Below are 19,945 nucleotides of genomic sequence, written 5' to 3' on the forward strand. Positions count from 1 at the left end.
GTTCAGTTGGGTTAAGGAGAGAAGGACAGAAGAAAATAGAAAAAGGCAAAAACAAAAACAAAAACAAAAAGGGGCGCCTGGGTGGCGCAGTCGGTTAAGCGTCCGACTTCAGCCAGGTCACGATCTCGCGGTCCGTGAGTTCGAGCCCCGCGTCGGGCTCTGGGCTGATGGCTCAGAGTCTGGAGCCTGTTTCCGATTCTGTGTCTCCCTCTCTCTCTGCCCCTCGCCCATTCATGCTCTGTCTCTCTCTGTCCCAAAAATAAATAAACGTTGAAAAAAAAAAAAAATTTTTATAAAAAAAAACAAAAACAAAAAAAACCCCAACCAAACCAAAAACCAAAAAACACTAGGCAGTGGCAAAAAGAGGACTTTAATGAACCGAATATTAACCTCAAAACCAAGTATTATCTACATGAAATCATCACTTTAGGCCAAAAGAAAATCTTTCATGTCGGCGACAGTATCCGTCTCGCCGACTTCAAGCGGCCGACGTGTTACCCCTGTGGTGGGCCCCCTGGGACTTTGGTGAACGTGCCTTTTTCTCGGGCTGAGAGACATTTCCCTGAGAAGATGCGCGGGAGGGGAAGGGGGTGATGGCTGGGCACACTGCGCCCCGGGCTCAGAACTTGAGCGGAATGACCGGCCAGTATTTGGGCTGCTTCCTGTCACAGTGCTTGTCGAAGCTCAGCTGCACGGCGGCCTCCATGGCCTGGATCTTGGCGGCGCTGTCCCCGTACAGGCGCTTCATCTCGGCCTGGCGCCGCTCGCCGGGCCTCTCGGAGGGGGGCTCCACCGAGCGCCGGGTGCCGTAGTACAGGCCGTGGTCGGCGTTCACGTAGTCGTCCAGGCGCTGGGCGTCCAGCTGCTGCTGCCGCCCTGAGAAGGAAGGGACACGGGGGACCGGGGTGAGCTCGGGGACGCCCCGCGGCCTGCGCCCGCCGAGTCGTCCATAGGCCGAGGAGGCGCCCGCACACCGTCACCCCCGTGGTTAGGGGAACGCATCGGTCGCTCGCCCGCTCGCCCGGGAGGCAGATGCTGCCGGAAACGGCAAAAAGCCGCCGGGAAACGTGTCACCCGACACCATCAAACCTCTGCACGGAGCCCGGCAGATCCAGCTCGCTCGCTCTCTCTCTCGCTCTCTCTCTCTCTCTCTGTCACGTTCGAGGCCTGCCCACATCCCGGCCAGCTAGGACTGGCTGGTGCAGCTCGCCTGGTTTCCCACTCCCCCAGGCCAGCAGGGAAGTGAAGTGCTTTCTGGCAAGTCCAGGGCTGCAAGAAGTAATACTTCCGCCCACAAAGGAGGCGCTGGGGGAAAAAGTACGGATTTTAGGCAAACCGCAAAAGAGCAAGTGCTGGTAACCACAGAATCGCAGCGACGATCCGCGATCCTTCACACCCGTCCAAAGCACAGGGCACACCAGGCAATGAAGTCAAACGACTCGGCGCTTGCTCGAGGCAACCGGGCCAATCAAGGGCAATTCTGCCAACGGAAGGGAGACCTGACGTCTAATCTTCCTGCTGTATTCACAGATGTGCAACAGCGCGGGGACCGCCTCGGTATGGGATTTGACTTTCCACTTCACAGGTTTAGGCTAAATTTCAAGTGATAAAGGGATCTGCTTTTAACCCTACTGTTTCTTTCTTTTCTTTCTCTCTCTCTCCCTCCCACCTCTCCTACCTTCCTTTCTTTTAAGACCAAGACTGCGCTCGCAACAAGAGAGTATGAGTTGGGAGTGGGGAAGGCAGAGAGAGAGGGAGAGAGAATCCCAAGCAGGCTCTGCATGGACAGTGCAGAGCAGGATGCGGGACTCGAACTCATGAACCATGAGACCATGACCTGAGGGGAAATCAGGAGCCAGATGTTTCACTGACTGTGCCACCCAGGTGCCCCTGGTCCTACTAATTTAACTGGATTCTTGTAAAGTAAGAAATTAAATTATACTCTCCCCTCTATTTTTACTAAAATGAGTCCTAATATCAGAACGGTTATTCTTATGTAAACAGAAATAATAAAAACACATCAATGAAACAATGATGCATATGGTAACATTTGGCCCACCGACACATTTTTGTAAGCAACTGTCGAGAACAGAGAAACAGAGTAGAAGGCACCCATCTGTAGCTACTACTGCTACCAAGACAAATGCTACTGAATAAGGAGTGAAGATAGTTGTAGGGGATAAATGATATAAATCATTCTTTCCTTGTTAAAAAAAAAAAAAGTAGCAGAATAAAACCTTAGTATATAGGAGGGAACCCAAAAGTGAGCAGCAAGATAGATCTGTGGCTAGGCAGTCACACTCCTAAGCCCGTTCTTCATAAACATCACCCTGGAGCTGGGGAGAAGGAGTTCTGGAAACTTGGAAACACCATAAAATGCACAGTCACTTCTGACGTAGCACATCTGCGGTTTCTTTCTTTCTTTTTTGTTTTTTTAAATGTTTATTTATTTTTGAGACAGAGACACAGCATGAATAGGGGAGGGGCAGAGAGAGAGGTAGACACAGAATCTGAAATGGGCTCCAGGCTCTGAGCTGTCAGCACAGAGCCCGACGTGGGGCTCGAACTCACAGACTGTGAGATCATGACCTGAGCTGAAGTCGGACACAACCGACTGAGCCACCCAGGCGCCCCTCTGCGGTTTATTTCTTATACGAGGAGGTAATCTACGCAGATGCCAGATGACCCTCAAGGAAGTAAATGCAACGTAAGTAACTGTTACCTTATCCACAGAAAGAGATGCCATTGTCTTACTGTGAAGTGCAGAACTAAACCGAAATATTGGCGTAATGCGCACATGAGTGGGAGGTCAGTAAGCATTTGCTTCTCAGTTTTGGTCTTTCTGTCAAGTCTGAAACATTAGGATGTAAGTGTTCAGCTCTCACGGGTGTTTAGTCCTGCCCTCCAAGGACTGCACTTCTGAACGTGTGGCATTTCCACATTAGCCAAGGACAACAGATTCCCTCTGCTACCTATGGGAGCCTTGGGTGAGTTACCAATCCTTGAGCTTGTTTCGTTGTAGGCCCAGAGCAAACAATCCCGTGGGGGGGGAGGGGGTGCTGTGGGGGCCCCAGAGCCTGTGCATCTAGAGGAAAGAGATTCCCAGGCCACAGTCCTTTTACTTTCCGATTTGTCCCAGGACTGTAATCAGCTTTCCTGACAGATCTAGTGACACAACAGATGTTCAACTTCCTGTCTAAATCAGAGTCTTTGCGTTTAGAATTTTTTTAAATGTTTTTATTTATATTTGAGAGGGAGAGGGCACAAGTGAGGGAGGGGCAGAGACAGAGGATCTGAAGCGGGCTTTGCACTGACAGCACGGAGCCCAACGTGGGGCTCAAACTCACGAACCGTGAGATCATGACCTGAGCTGAAGTTGGACGCTTAACCGAGCCACCCAGGCGCCCCACATTTATAAGGTTTTTTTTTTTTTTAGAGTTTACTTATTTTTGAGAGAGAGAAAGAGACAGCGTGCGAGTAGGGGAGGGGCAGAGAGAGGAGGAGACACAGAATCCAAAGCAGGCTGCAGGCTCTGAGCTGTCAGCAGACAGCCCGATGTGGGGCTCGAACCCACAAACCATGAGATCATGACCTGAGCCGAAGTCGGAGGCTCAACCGACTGAGCCACCCAGGTGCCCCCCGCATTTAATCAACATTTAATCATTTAATTAACACCAGGATCCTCGCTCTCTTAGCAAGCGTTGCTCTCTGCCGCTAGGACATGTGAATTTCACCTTCCTACTTTTGCATCTTTCTCTTTTCCTTACGACTGAACGTGGTTCCAATTATGGTCCTTTGTGCTTCTCTTCTGACCAAAACTATCTTGCAGAGAGTAAATCAGTAGAACAATTCTACATCGAGATGTTTTCTCTTATCGTTGACATCTGTAGATGAAACACTGTTAATCCGAACTGACCGCAGCCGCCCAATCAACATAGCCAGTGCAACTTCCCCAGTTCACACTTGGCATGTGCTCATGGGTCACCATCACAGGGTTTCAGTTAATGAAGCTCACAGTGTAAAAGAATAAAAAGCACAGCCATTCTCAATTCTCTACGTGTACCTCTTTCCCGTTCAGGTTTCCTTAGGAAAATTTGAGGCTCAGGCCTTGTCGCCTCTCTGCCTCACAAGAGGCTCAGAGCTTTCCCGGTTTCCGGCATGGCGGGCAGTTGCCCTACAACATAGACCCAAGGGGTGGGAAGCCTGTCCCCTCCACTGACCGGCTAGTGCCAAAACCTGCCCGTGGGAGTCGCGTCTGGGGAAAGGACACTGTCGCCTTCACACACATCCCCATTCCTAGCCCCGGGAGGACACAACGCCTGACACAAGGTAGGTGCTCAGGAAATGACTGCTGAGAGAAAGCCTGGACACAGGCCATACAGTATTTTTTGTTAACAGCTATTTCTTCCAGATTCTGTTAAAGAAAAATGATGACAACCCAGGGACAGAGAAACGGATGCTCAAATCTCAGCTGGACAGAGCCCCTCTCCCGGAGGTTCCTCAGAGTCTCCATGGCAGACGTGGGGGGAGACAGGGGCACCAATGAGTTGGGGTCTGATCTTGTTCCTTTACATCTGAGTCCCTGTGCCTCTACTTAGTTAAATGATTACAAAAAAAAAAAAAAAAAGTCCTAAGTCTAGACTACCAATGTGAAAATCAGTCCGCTTAAAACCAAATGCACTGAGAGGGGCCAGACACTGGAAGCCCCAGCTAGCATCTGCAAGTACTTTAGTGTTCACGGACTTCGGGGGGCCAAGCAAACTTTAGAATGGAATATACGCGTCTGAAGGCATCGCTCATTCTGTTTTTATTTATTGCTTCCTTCCTCCCTATGAAAGAAAGGATTCTCAGTCACTAGCAGTTTTTCTTCCTGTCAAAACAAGGTGAGGGCTCAACCAGATGGAGAATCATCTGACGGAAGCAGAACATCACACTTCAGACATAACTGAACAGGTGCCTTGTCGTGGAGAAGTCAGTCGTTTTTTTCCCTAGAAACAGCTGTGAGACTGCATGTTACCCAGTGCTTTTTCCTTATAGGCTGTTCAGCCATGGGAATTTGTTTGAATAGAAATCAGAGTATCTGTCTAGATTCCAGCTTTAAAACAGGGTTATAGTGGGCTAAACAGCATCCCCTCCAAATTCACACCTACAAGGAACCTGAGAACATGACCTTCTTTGGAAATAGGGTCTTTGCAGATATAATTGAGGCTCAAGATGGGATCGTACTGGATTAGCGCGGACCCTAAACCCAATGAAAGTGTCCTTATGAGAGACAGAAAAGGACACACAGAGACATGGGGGGAAACCATGTAAACATGGAGGTAGTTGAACTATGCTCCCACAAGCCAGTGAATGCCAGGAGCTACCAGAGCTGGAAGAAGCAAAGTCCCAGAAACTTCTGGAGGGAGTGTGGTTCTGCTAACGCCTTGGTTTCAGACTTCTAGCTTCCAGAACTGTGAGAATAAATTTCTGTTGCTTTAAGCCACCCAATGTATGGTAACTGGTTACAGCAGTCCCAGTAAACGAATATCACGGTTAATACACACAGAGGGTTCAAACAAGAAAAACGGTAACATCCTGTTAAGGAGAAACGCTACTGGATCCCATCTGGGTTCAGGATATCAATCTGTAAATTCGTCCCCCTCAATCTGTAAATTCGCATGAGGTTAGCCAATGTGGACTTAGTCTACAAAGGAAAACAAAATCATGAGAAGGGACTTAGATTTTAGAAGACCGGACACAGGAAAACATCCATTCAGTATTCCACAGATAATTAGCCCAAAGGCAGAACATTTTGGAGGACAAAGCACTAAGATGAGTGTGGGAGAATGTTATTTTTCCTCAGTTTTCTGGGATAAGCAAGGCTTTCTGGTTGTACTCTCTGCTATGCTGCCAGAATTAATGATTTTAGCACAAGTGCGCGAAAGCACAGACTTGATTTATGTCATGAATGACTCATTTCTGGCTTGTCAGCAACACGCCCGGAACACAGGTGCTTGCCAGCAGACCTGGAGCCGTTTCCGATGGGTCTGCACCCTCGCCTCACATCCCTCTCTCCATGACAAATGAAGTCAGTGAATGATTACCACTTTCACTTTTAGGATAAAAGTGCATTTCCGTCCCTCCCTTCTACTTTTCTGCGGTACGGTGCTCAGTCGGTGTGGTTCCACACTTTAATCTCATCCACCAAAGCACAGCAGCTCGCTAAGTCCTGGGCTGTACGTTTCGCCATACGCTCCCGGTTTTCCACAGAAGGGTCGACTGAGGGCGACCGGGATGGGGTTCCAGCTGACTGAAGGTTCGGGACGAAAACTGGCGTCTGAACCTTCCAGCTTCGGTGGACCCAACACGGAGCAGAGGTCTCCCGGCAGGTGTCTAAAAGCACCTGGCCCTGTGGTCAGAAGAGCACCTGGCGTGCTAAGAGGGGAGTGGATGTACCCCCCTTTCTTCCTCTCACCATCCCAGCTGACCCCATCCCTCAAAGCCTAGAGCACGCTCTATTTTCCACCACTTCCCCCGAAGCTTCTCCTCTGACAGCTGACTTCACTGGCTCTACCCCATCACTGCCAAAGTGCCTGTGGACCACACACAGACAGCTCTTCTAGGAATCAGTTTTAGTTTGATTTCGTCTCCTCTTCTCAACTGAGTGTAAGCTCCTTCTGAACGTGTCTCGGTTTTGACCCAGCAGCTACCCAGAAAACACAGGGGATAAGAGCTGGTAGGCTCAAGCCCGAGACAACAGGGGCCGTACGGCGTTTGTGTCAGAGGGCCGTCTCCCCCCACTGGGAATAACATTCCCGCATTCTCCTTCTAAGTATTAGGACTATAGCCTTGCAGTCTCAATTGGTAGTTATTTATGACTTCAACGGGATACTTTTCTTAACCTAACAATAAGCCTTTTTTTCCTAAGAAATAATTGGAAACACAGCTGACCTTCCAAACTCCACAACTGTCTACTTTCCCATAAGCATTGTTATCATTGAAGTTTTGAATAACGGAAGTATCTCGTTAGGAAATGACATCTAACAATCAAAAGTATGTCTGTTCCCACTGCACACTTCTTTATTTATCCTAATTTTTCGGTTACCATTAAAATGTTAGAGATTATGTGGAAGAGCAGTCATCACAAACAAGAACATGCTCTCCAGTACGAAGGATTTTATTCTAAGAAAATATTAAATAAGACTCAGATGATGATGATGAATGATAGAACATACATGTTCTCGTGGAGGTGAATACTACTGAAAAACAAAGTCTTTCAAGTTTACCCATGCTTTTTCCTGCTAGTGCTATTTCATAAAATTCTGTTCTCTCTAGATGATCCATATTCAAAGCTGAATTAGCCTTTATTGAACGAGTAGCTTCTAGTGGTTCAAAAGAGCAAAGCAAAACAACTGTAACCAAGCATTCACACTACTCAGGTCCCTAATCGCTGTTAAAACACATCCCAACCGTGTATGTAACTAAACTTCCACGAACATTTCTAGTGGAGGGAGGTAATGGGTTGGAAAGCACTGTGGGCATTGACATTACTTACATCCGAATTCAATCCTTTGTTACTGCTTGAAGGAACACGTGTTCATCCTACACGCCACCAGAAGCGCTGGCGAGAAGACTCATGCCCGATACTTGCGCTGGTGCAGGGTCGGGCCCGGGCAGCTTCTAAATCTTTAGCGGTCAGATTAGACTCTGACACTGCAGCGTGTTCCCGCCCATGCCAGACAATCTCCAGGTCTTCCGAAGACCTGATAATATCTTCAGGGCACCCCGGAGGGCATAAAAGCATGGCAGAGACGCTATGGCAAGTAGTTTTCAATCATGCTACAGCTACACACGTAAAAAGCACAAAGCAGCAGCTCCGTGTGTTCAGCGTTGTTATTAGTAAAACGGAAGTGCATTCCTTTTTCCTCGTATTTTACTATATAGTAAGTTACATCAAGCAAGAATGTCCTTGAAATGCACTAAAAGTTGTATTAATGCCTACTTTGATGAAAACGGTATGAACGACTAGACTGGACAGACATCAAGACTTGAATTCTTTTGCTTTTTAAATATTCTAAACCAATTTAAGAATTTTGAAAAGTGCAGGGTAGAAATATGACTTTTGAAGCCACAAAACATCTTTTATTAAAAATATGCAGAATCGTGGGGCGCCTGGGTGGCTCAGTCGGTTAAGCGGCCGACTTCAGCTCAGGTCATGATCTCATGGTTCGTGGGTTCGAGCCCTGCATCAGGCTCTGTGCTGACAGCTCAGAGCCTGGAACCTGCTTTGGATTCTGTGTCTCCCTCTCTCTCTGCCCCTGCCCAGCTCACACTCGGTCTCTGTCTCTCTCAGAAATAAAATAAAAAACGTTAAAAAAATTTTTTTTTTAAAATGTGCAGAATCTCAATCAAGCACTAATCAACACAGAGAGCATCACAGTAAAATCAGTATATGGTTAAAGATCCACATTCAAGGATGAGTTATTAGCAACTAACCATAACGACTAACATTTCCCGGGCGATGACTTTGTACCAAGCACAGCTCTAGAACTTTTCTTTTATTGTCCCATTATTTTTAAATTATTTTTAGTATTTTTTTAAATCTCATTTAACCTTCATAACTACCACTCCATTAATGAGGATCTCCACCTCCCGGGTGAGGGGACTGAGGGACAGACTGGTTAGGGCAGGTGACCCGCAAGGCAAGCCCTCCGACGGACAAGTGGCGGAGGTGGGCAGGGCCCCATAATTTGAGCGGTTCTGCTACCGCTTGCCCTGTACAATGTCAGGTTAAAGATGAAGGTTGTACGGGTTTTTATAACATTTCCTTTTTTATCGGTCTGCTATCTAGATCACAGTAAAACAGATATGTACCAGTTTCTTCCTAGAGATGGTGAGACCTGTGCCCTTCACTTCATGTCCCCTCGCAGAAGAAAATTCTCACAGAGGCAGGGGGGCTGCATTAGTTCCCTAGGGCTGCTGTAACTAACAAAGCACTGCAAACAGTGGCTTGGAATGACAGAAATTTCTCGTCTCACAGATCTGGACGCTAGAAATCTGAGATTAAGGTGTGGGCAGGGCTGTGACCCCTCTGAAGGCGCTAGGGAAGATCCATTCTAGGCCTTTCTCCTAGCTTCCAGTGGCAGAGCTCCTGTCTTCACATGGCCTTCTCTTGGGGTGCATGTGTATCTCTGTGTCCGAATGCCTCCCTTTTAATAAGGACCCAGTCATAAGTGGATCAGGGCCACCCTAAAGACCTCATTTTCACTTGATCACCTCTGTAAAGACCCTATGTCCAAAGAAGGTCACATCCTGAGGTGGGGTGGCGTCGGGGGAGGTTAGGACTCCAACCAATCTTTTTTTTTTTTTTTTTTTTTTTTTTTTTAGGGAACACAAGTCAACCCATAATAGTGATGATGATAGTATAATCTGGAGGTTTGAAGTAAACTCCGCAGATTTAGGAATAATATAAAACAAGGTATGAAGTTCATCAAGTTTATAAATGATTCAAAGCCTCACTCACTTTGTAGAATATCCCACACAAGCACAGCAAGTTTAGCATTCTGTGGGATATTTGAAAACCTCTGATTTAAGGCTCATAATTAATACTGAAACACCTCATTCATTCATTCATTCAAAACAATATTAAGCACCAGGCACGACTTAGCAGGTAACTCCCGTGACATTTTGTTTAACTTACCTAGACCCCTACCTGACCAAGGTGAGACGGACGGGGGCGGTTCATGGCCATTTCTGTGCCTGAGCTGTTTATGCCGGAAAGACACACTTTGTTACTCTATCTTCATTACACTCGCATCTATTTTCTATTGAATAACTATGTACTGAGTTTACTTTAAATCAGCAGATAATTCTAAACGGCCTTTTAGATGACTGGGGTTTGCAGCCACCCTTAATTAGAACTTCTATCATAAAAGTGTCAACCTTTGGTGAGAAAAACACCTTATTCTACTCTCTGGTAAAGACAAAGAAAGAAATCCCATATCCATCATATTTTCTTTTCAAAGAGCTGTAAAAAAGAGCATTCCAACCAAATGTGGACATGCTTGAACACCTCCTCTCCTTCATTGCTGTATACTTTCCAATTAGAGTAATGGTTATTTCGTATGTATTTTGTCTAAAAGGTAAAATTTATTTCTGAAGATGAAGGAAAGAAATGTATTTTATGTAAAATAGAAAGTAGTGCTTTAAAAATACTTGTTTGGGTATACTTTTTTTTTGAGAGAGAGAGACAGCGGGCGAGTGAGCGAGCGAACGGGAGAATCTTAAGAAGTCTCCCGCTCAGCTCGGAGCCTGATGAAGGGCTTGATCTCACAAACTGTGCGATCAGGACCTGGGCTGAAATCAAGAGTCGGACACTTAACCTACTGAGCCACCGGGTGCCCCTAAAAAGTCCTATATTAAAACGCCTCCTCGGAGTGACAGAGCTGAGGCGGGACTGGATGCGGAATAGCAGGAACTTACAAAATAACACCCAGGGCAGAAGACCACGCAAAAGGCAGGGCGTGGAAGGAAGCACGCGGGGCCAGGCGCACACTTACGTCGCTCCTCCCGGTGCCGCTCCGTCTCTGCGAAGTACTGGCGCAGCTCCTCGGTGATCTCCATGTTGCTCAGGTCGCACTCCACGCCCCCGTCCGACTCGCTGTCCGCCTCCTCCTCTGCGGGCCGAGCCCGCTTTTCTGTCGCGCAGGCCCGCGGACGCTGCCCGGACCTTCTAGTATGTGAGTGGCTGCGGCGCGAGTCCGGGGGGGCCGGGGGGCGGTCACGAGAGGGCCAAGGAGACCCGGCCTTGTCAGCGTAAGAGCTTCTGGGGAGAGACGCAGGAGGGAAGAACCACGGGCCGGTGAGGTAAGACTCCACGGCCTTCCTGTAGGCATTATGGTGGCTTCGCATCCAGGCCATCGCCTGATGGTAGTGTCGCCAGTATCTTGCGTATACGGGATGAGAAGACCAAGGCTCCGTAGTTTTCCAGGCTGCCGCCTGCGAAATAAAGGGAGGTGGAGAACCGTCGAATGTTTGACTAAACCACAAGTATCCACCGGGTGTCTACTAAATACCTACTCTGCATCTACTCTGGTGCTACTCCTGCACCAGAGGACGCAGGACGGCCCACGCCCACAGGAGACACCAAGTGTATGCACACGTGCTCTCACGTGCTCACGGGACAATGAGTTTAAGGTTACGGCCATGATAAAGTGGGGACAGAGGCTACTAATTATCACCATTAGATAAGACGCAGGGAGAGATGAGGACGTCAACCATCTTGGCCCTCTCTACCCACTGTAACTAAGCGACGGGTTCCACCAACCGCAGGCACTAACGAGCGGGACCTTCTCCGGTCCTTCCCTCTCTGCTCCCTAAACACCTGCCGGCCTGGCTCACTCCTCGGTGCCCGGACAAAAGAGGTCTAGCAGCCTACCCAATGGTGCCTTCGAGTTTTCCGCTGTATTTGTTTCTTTGGTCTTCTCCTTCATAGACTGAGAACACCAAGACTCTAAAGACTAAAGTGTACCCTTTTCTTTATGAGTTAAACAAAACAAAACCTTACCATTGCTGCCATCTGTGATGGTGGAAGACCAAATGGGCACTGAATCTAGGAAAGAACAAACACAGTTCAAACGTGTGGTCGGTACACGTGGGAGATATTCGTGGCTATTTCATGGTTTGTAAAGCAGCCCCTCAGAGGCTGCCTCCTCTCAGTACTGTGCCTCATCTTACCGCAACACACACTATGGGGCCCCGGCACGTGGGTTATGGCCTTGTGGGCTGAAAAGGAGGGCTCCCCTTAGGTCCGATTATGTAGCTCAAAGGACACTGCATTTTTCAAACATTTGCTTACCCGCTGAAAGACTGGAGAGAACCATATAGTTCACAGCCAGTGCATATACAAAAAAACATCAATATAGAACACGAATTAACAACACGTAACTATTACTGACTTCATTTCCTAATCCTTAACTCATGCCGATGCCTGTTTAAATTAACCCTAGATGATCCCACAGTTTGGACAGAATACCTCTCGCCAACTCCCTGGAAACCACCGTTGGCTCTTGCCTCTGACCTGGGACCTGGAGAAGCCTCTCCAAATGAGATCTCTCTCCAGTGTGGGTTGGGCCCTGGGCTTTAAGCCCCCAGATGAGCCTTGATTCGGTTTCGATTGTGACAAGCATCTCTCAGTGTGGTGTGGCACCACACTGTCCCTGCCTGGCCACTGTGCCTGTCTTTGTAGCAGCAAGTGTTCCATGAGACCCTCCAGCAAGTGACTGCACAGAATGCCTTTGCTCAACAGCCTTGCTCTGCCAGGATTTACTGCTTCTGCCCCTTCCCAACTGCTTCTGATTTACTGATGTGGCAGAGGATACCTAAAGGTAAAGTTTAATCTGCAGCTGTACCTTTTAGAACCGATTTAAAACAGTTATTTTTTTCCATTCCTGTTCAAGAGTTCAGAGCTACTAAAATGCCAGCAAGCATGAGAATGTATTTAAATAAAAAAAGAGGGGGCGGCGCCCGGGTAGCTCAGTCGGTTAGGCGTCTGACTTCAGCTCAGGTCACGATCCCACAGTTCGTGAGTCCAAGCCCCGGCGTCAGGCTCTGTGCTGACATCTCAGAGCCTGGAGCCTGCTTCGGATTCTGTGTCTCCCTCTCTCTCTGTCCTTCCCCCGCTCACACTGTTTCTCAAAAGAGGAATAAATGTCAAAAATTAAAAAAAACAAAAAAACAAAACAGAAATAATATCCTAAAATGCATGAGAATTTAAGCATCTGTGACAGGAAATCACTAACAAAGCAATGCTGGGCAAACAGCACTTGGGTTTCGAAACTCTGGGACATCAGATACTGAAGGAGGCCTGTTTTTCCTCCTTCACTTAATTAGAGGGTGGAATTTAAAAATCTCTAAGCCTTAAGTAATAAACTTGACTTCTTTTGTAATCTCTATCAAATGTTTTGCTATGGTTAATGTGGAAAACTGAGATGTTACATTAACCCTATCTTTTAAGATCTGGCCTGAAGAGAACCATTCACTTTTTTAAATACACTAAGCTTTCAAACAGGCGATTTCTAAGAGGGTTGACACGATCTTCTGTAAATTTATCATGAACATAGCCTGCACTTCCTGTTCCCTGTTCTGAATTCAGGAATACACACACATGCAGTGCGTGTAAACTGGGAGAAAGCTAACCAATGCAGTGAAAATACAAGTGTACATTAAGTCCACGTTACTTTAAAACCATAAAGGTTTAAGACATAAATAAATAACTGAAGGTTTAAAACATGAGCACTTATCTGAAAACCTGGCTAACTCCCGCGTGCTTTACAAGCTACTGAAGAAATATAAAAGCCAATACAACGAAGGGGTTAACCACGCAGAGAAGTGGCACTGACACAAATGAAATCACAGTGGAAATCGCTGGAGCGCCAAGCTGTAAGGTGCAGCCTGTGAGTGGCTAATTCCTTCCAGCTGGGTTTCATATTTAGCTCACTGAAATCTGAACACTTTCCCGAGAGCCCGCAGCACGTAATGCCATTGCAGTGAACTCCACGTGTGTCTTCAGCAAATTTGTTTTAGAGATTAACAAGTAGCATAGGAATTAAATTTGAAAAATCTAGGAGGCATCTGCATGTCTTCTGGAAATGAAGAGTTTTGAATCCCGACTTCTGTGCCTCAAAAAATGTACTTAGAACCAGATCAGCGGAAGTATTAATTATCCCAAACTGGGAAGTGTGACAGCCTCAAATATGCAAGAAAGGTTATTGTGATTGAACACTACAGCAGACCTCAGGAAATCCCGTTTTGATTTGTACGTGGGAAAATCCAGCCTGGCTCTAAAAGTAATAGGACCAGGGGCACCTGGATGGCTCAGTCGGTTAAGCATCCGACTTCGGCTCAGGTCACCATCTCACAGTCATGAGTTTGAGCCCCGCATCGGGCTCTATGCTGACAGCTCGGAGCTTGGAGCCTGCCTCGGATTCTGTGTCTCCCTCTCTCTCTGCCCCTCTCCAGCTTGCGTTCTGTCTCTCTGTCTTTCCCAAGAATAATAAATAAACATTCAAAAAAAAATTGTTTTAAAGTAATAGTGCCAGTATTCTGAAAATGTCCAAGATGGCTTTATGAGAGGCAACGCTGTCACCACTTTTATTCTGACCGTGCTTTCCGCAACGTTTTGGCCGCTGGGACGCTTACAGTCAAACCTGCTGCCGTCCTCTGGCAAGTTGAGGCCTGGAGCTGGAGGGCGCGTACGCTCATTCACCCTTAGCTTATCACTCTCCCTCCTCAAATTCCAAAACCTATGTTTCATAGATTCTTTTACGTTTTCAGTATCTTCAGACTCCTAAAATCCTTCAGATATTCAGTTAAAAGCAGTTCCTGAGAATGTCTGACAAGTTAAGGAAACTCCCAGAAATCAAATAAAAGAAAGTACAGGAAAACACGGCCAAAGGAGGAGCAGCTTGCAAGGAGCTTTAGAATTATTGGCTTGCTCTTGCCAACATGACGCTTGGTATTTTACGCCTGCAACTTTTTTCTGTGAAGGGTCAAATAGTAAATATTTTGGGCTTGTGGGCCACATACAGTCTCTGTCACACTTTCTTCATATTCTTTTTAAAACTGATAAAAAAAAAAGAAACCCAAACCCAACCCTTTGAAAATGCAAACCCCATTCTTAGCTCCCGGGCAGTACAAAGAGCAGGCTGCGGGCCACCCCTCGCTGGCCCTGTGGTTTGTGAATGTCATGCAGCCACGTCGACTCCGCTCTTGCACGTGGAGCACCCTCACTGCTGCTCGTTCTCGGCTTAGCGACCCCTGGAGGGACTCTGGGATTCTCACTCACCTAGTAAATGAGGAGGCTTGGAGGAAGACTAGTAAGCCAGACACATGTGACGATGACCACCAGCAGTCCTGGTGACCAGCTCCTACTATCTGGACCAAAAGACTCGTCTCCACGACGAAATAAGGAACCTGGACCGTTTCTTAACGATCGATATGGACATTTAAAGACTTAATTAAAAGAACAAACTCCTGCGATCAACAGGGCTTAGAATGCACATGGAGTGCCGTGCTTTCTGGCGGAGACCCTGGCAACGGCCACGGGCCAGACAGCAAGCCAAGGAAGGGAAGCCGGAGGTTCCCGGAGTCTCTTCCTTGGAAGAAAGAATACACAGCCTTCCCTGCAAAGTGTATCAGTTGGTTCCGAAGGGAAGTTGAGAACCTTCTCTAAAAACGGGTCCTGTGAACTCTTTCAAACTGGCTACCCTTTGCACACAGAGAACTCAAGGACCTAACAAAATGCCTGGGTTTCTGGAAAGCCAACCTGAAACGTATTTCTGGACATGACAGCAACACCTGTCCAAAGAAAAGCAAGCCTATGGCCACAGATTTAGATGCCTTTCAGTTGCCTTTATCTTTCGTTCCCCACCTCTTTGGGAGTGTCTCCTACTCTCTTATGGCACACGTCTTCCTGGACTGAACAGCAGCTTTTCTCCTAAGGGGATGGTGAAGCTGAAAGAAAAGAGAATGGCGATGTCAGGGCAGGCCGGGTTCCCCGGTACCACCGACCCCGCAGCCCTCCCCAGCGAGCACAATGGCATCATAGTCACCACCCAGCTGAGCCCAGGCGAGTACAGAGACCGAATTCATGGTCTGTCCTCAGCCACCAGAGGAGGAAGGGAAAAAACAGCGCTGAGGTCATTCACGAAACGCTGCCGTGCCCGGGGTCTCGAACCGTAGATTTTCCCATACAGCTTTTCTTAGAAAATGCACTCGTTCTTCAATGAATATGCTTATCCTGGAGATGTACGTATGTATGGATTTAGGAGCTGTATTTTCAAATGCGTCAATATACAGCAGGGTAACAGACAAGAGCTTTGTTGTTTTCAATGAGAAAAATCCAACGATTTCCGTGAAGTTGTTAAGAACCTCCACAAACACGTAATGCGGCTTTGTCAAAAGGTAGTAATGTCACATATGTTCTTTTAACAGCACATTTATGTTCCGATAAATACAGGATATGGGAGGTGTCATCCCAACCAATAAGATAAAAACACAAATTCCCCCCAAACGATAATGTACACTCTGCAACTGGATTTTCCTCTCTAGCCTCCTTTTCCAAAAGAATTCTGAAAATTAAACACCTGAAAACTCACCTGCTTTGATTTGTTTGCTTCGAAACCCATCGAGCCAATCATTAAGTTATGCTGGCTAAAGGCCCTGGAGTCAAACCTTTCTGATAAGGCTCCCAGCGATGTGGCTCTCTGAACCAACCAGATACTCTGGCGGATCGAATTGAGGCCTCCGGTGTATGTTTCAGGGTAGAAGGGGGTCCGCTGGAGACCGCGCAGAATAAACGAAGGCACAATGAGAAATGTAAGTGACGTAACTTGAGTCGTGTGATTCTAAGGAATTTCTGGATATGCAGTAATAACCCTCTCAGAGAAGGGATCTTCCAATAATGCTTGTACTAGTAGGAACTTCCTCAGCTAAGATAATAAAAGGAGGGTTTCTGACAGCACTGCTTCCTGCCCCCCACCCCCAGCTGCCTGAGGGCAATGTCAATCCCTTGATGCCCTCGTGGGCTCCCTCCTGTGGCTTCGCATGATCCCTGCGGGTATTGTGAGCATCAAAGATGGCTGAAGGGATGCCTGAGTGGCTCAGTCGAATTTTGGCTCAGGTCACCATCTCACGGTTCGTGGGTTCGAGCCCCGCGTCAGGCTCTGCGCTGGCAGCTCGGAGCCTGCAGCCTGCTTCGGATTCTGTGTCTCCTTCTCTCTCTCTGCCCCTCCCCTGCTCACACTCTCTCTCTCTCTCAAAAATAAACAAACGAACAAAAAGATGGCTCAAGACTGAATGGCCTTCTCCCACCCTCAGGAGTCCAAGCTGGTCTTGGCCGCACACAGGCCTCCTACAAGGGCACATGCTACTGAGTTCAGAAAGCCCGCATCTGTCTATAACGACTATCGTTAAAACTGATGGGTGAGGGAGCCAAAAAAGTTTTACTTCCTTCTCAACCCTTCAACCCCAAACCCCAATTTCCTCTCTTCTGGGTGATGCAGTTAGAAGCAAAAGAAGGTGCAGCACGGGGATGGACAGAGACTGAAAGGATGCAGTTAGGCGTTCTTTAACCAACAAAAACGAAAACAAATAACATTCCACCTACAAATGGCATTGTTTAACTTGTCAGCGGGGTGATGGATTTGTGAGTGGATTTATTTGCAAGTTCCCCAAATCCCCACGTGGCTAACATCAGAATCTTAACTGAACTATGAGGCCACTCAAAGTTACTCTCTTACTCATGAACACAACAGCCAATAGGAGTGTTGAAAACTGGGGTAACTAAGAAGGACAGAAGAGTAATACAGCTCAAACGGGGAAACAGGTAAGTTCCCCACACTGCAAGTGTATCCCTCACAGTTCAGAGCATATCAGCAAAAGCCATGACTAGTTTAAAGTGGTTAAGACCACTAGTAGATTTCAGGAGCTTTATTTCAAGTTTGACTTGTATAAACACATACACAGTAATTCCATTTAATCGCTGTCTTTTCTGAATTTATATGCCACTGACTATGCCCCACTTATTTAACCAATTACTTGTAGGCATGGATTCTGCAAGCTCTTTCTTTTAAATGTCCTATTCTCCTTCTGGCATAAAAACCAGAGCTGTATTTCCCTGCCTTTGGATGCTGGTGCGATTGTTGTTTCCTGATAATAGCCTCTCCTCCTCCTCCTCCTCCCTCCCTAAAGAAACTGAGTAGTCATTCAAATAATTGTAAAGTTCCAAATCTTTTCAGGAAGCAGACGTTTAAATACATTGATATGTTTAATATGCTTTTGGGTTTTTTTTTGAAAGAGAGAGCACATGCCCGTGTGTGCGGCAGGCACATGAGAGGGGGAGGGGCAGAGAGAGAGAAAGAGAGAGAGAGAGGATCCCAAGCAGTATCTGTACTGTCAGCGCAGAGCTGGACACGGAGCACCAGCTCACGAATCACGTGAGATCATGACCTGAGCCGAAATCCAGAGCCGGACACTTAACTGAGCCACCCAGGCGCCCCACATTAGTAGGTTTTCAAAAATATTTGCATCTGATCTTTGATCAACGGCAGTTATGCTGTTTTCTCACTTGTCCAACTGTTCTATGGCTGGATTTCCTATCGGAGGGAAGGAGCTCCAAGAGTTTTGCACTGAGTTTGTAATCCCTCCAGCCTCCACTCTGGCTGTAATTGTTCAATTCCACTCCGCCCCCCCCCCCCACCTCACCCCCATCCTGGTCATCTCACCCCACCCTTAAATGCTGGATCCTAAAAAACAAAGTAATCCTTCACCGTCTGTCAGTTTTAGAATGAAAATTTCTCTCTGGAGCTTTCATTTGTGTACTTTCCCAGGGCAGCAACAAACAGAGATCTGAACTCCGTACTGTGAACCTGCCTTTGATTATACCCATCCCAAGTTACTAACCAACGATCTTTAAAAATATACGGTATCTGTTTGCATTGCCATCCCCGGGGGGCTGTTATAAACTGTATTATAGAGGTCATACTGGTAAAGGTTATCTCCACCGCACAAATCACGGTAACCGTGAGTGAATAAGCCCAGAAGTGTTCTTAATCTTTAGTCTAGACTTTCGAGTAATGTTGTTCTGACTTCAGGTGCAAAAGAGCTGAATACAGAACCTAGCCTATGAAACGACTTTAAAAATCATTCCTGAAAACGATAAAATAATCTGTTCAGAACCATGTGATCTGTACTAAGGGACTCCCAGGATTTCAGAGGTAAAAGCTACTTCGTTGGTCCCTGGTTCAGCTCCACTCAGCTACTGAGGAAGAAAAGTGGGCAAAGATATTCTCCCCTTTCACCGATAAGGCCCTTTAAAGACTACCGGTGCCAAATGTTCTCCAGGTAACTTCCACCAAACTTTAGGACTTCCCACAGAGGTCAAAGTGTGAGGTAAAAGAAAGAAAACGCCAAGTTTTGAGTGGACGGGCCAATATTCCGGACATCCCTCCAAGGATGAGGCTGCCCTGGGCTGCACGGCCCAAGTCCGAATTCACTTTCCAGACTTTTACTCGGCACCCCGGAATCACGTGGGCGAGCTTCACTAGAAACACCGATGCCCGGGCCCCACTTCTAGACACTCGAATTGGAACGGTCTGGGATGGGGGCCCGGGCATCCGAATTCTTAAAAGTCTTCCGCTGATTCCGAAGCGCGGCAGAGCTGAGTCTCTGGAACCGGTTCTCTGTCACCACTGAACCGGCAATGATTTAGGAATCTCACGGGCCCCGCGGGTCGATGCTAATTACGACAACGGGACAGCCAAGCCCTCGGCTCTCCCGGCATCAGAAGAAGCCAGGCTCCGGGGCCTCCAGGCTCCTCCCTCACTCCCCAAAGGAAACCCAGTAGTCCCCGGAGTCACCTCGTGGGCTCGCAGCTTGCTGATCTCGGGCGGTGGGCGAACATGGACCTATTTCCTGTGAGGAGACCGAAGGGGCGCGGGCGGGAGGGGCTGTTGCCCGGGAGACCAGAAATGCACTTCCGGCGCGGATCACGTGAGGCGCGCCACCGGAAGTCCCGGGCCCGCCGCCGCCGCCGCCGCCACGTCCGCGCTGCGTTCTACGCCACGTGGGGAACTGTCGCGAGATGAGGCTCCGCCTCCCGGGGAGACGGGCAGGGGGCGGGACGGCTGTACCTGCGCCGACCGGTGTGGCGGGGCCGGAAGGGGAGGGTCGTTTCTGCGCCCCCTTTGTCCCCGCGCCACTTCCTTGACTCTCGGCTTTTCGCCCTTCGCTCAGCTCCGTCGTGTCCCCACTCCTGTCCTTAGATAGCCTTTCCTCTTTTTTGAAAAACTAGAACGGCTAGAGGTCGTGGCCCAGGAGGAGGCACCCAGCTTTTGGAAATAGCCACCGAAATCTAGTCCGACTGTGATTCTAGCATTTAGCTTATTAACCTTCCGAGCCTCGG

At 47.8% G+C, this 19,945-nt stretch overlaps 1 protein-coding gene across 2 annotated transcripts; it reads right to left on the reverse strand.

Moving 5' to 3' along the window:
* Window positions 1–351: 351 nt before the first annotated feature.
* Window positions 352–19,601, reverse strand: GEMIN8 (gem nuclear organelle associated protein 8). Of its 2 annotated transcripts, XM_043569633.1 has the most exons (5): window positions 19,401–19,601; window positions 15,413–15,495; window positions 11,549–11,593; window positions 10,542–10,980; window positions 352–876 (listed from the first exon to the last, which is right to left on the reverse strand). In XM_043569633.1, the coding sequence occupies exons 3-5, from the start codon at window positions 11,558–11,560 to the stop codon at window positions 620–622; spliced, it is 708 nt and encodes a 235-aa protein (XP_043425568.1). In that variant the 5' UTR covers window positions 11,561–11,593; window positions 15,413–15,495; window positions 19,401–19,601; the 3' UTR covers window positions 352–619. The 2 variants fall into 2 exon arrangements, with proteins under 2 accessions (XP_043425568.1, XP_043425569.1); XM_043569634.1 differs by lacking the exon at window positions 15,413–15,495 and having other exon boundaries at window positions 19,401–19,518.
* Window positions 19,602–19,945: the final 344 nt, after the last annotated feature.

Source organism: Prionailurus bengalensis, chromosome X, assembly GCF_016509475.1.
Source record: "Prionailurus bengalensis isolate Pbe53 chromosome X, Fcat_Pben_1.1_paternal_pri, whole genome shotgun sequence".
In the NCBI taxonomy this organism is placed as follows: domain Eukaryota; kingdom Metazoa; phylum Chordata; class Mammalia; order Carnivora; family Felidae; genus Prionailurus; species Prionailurus bengalensis.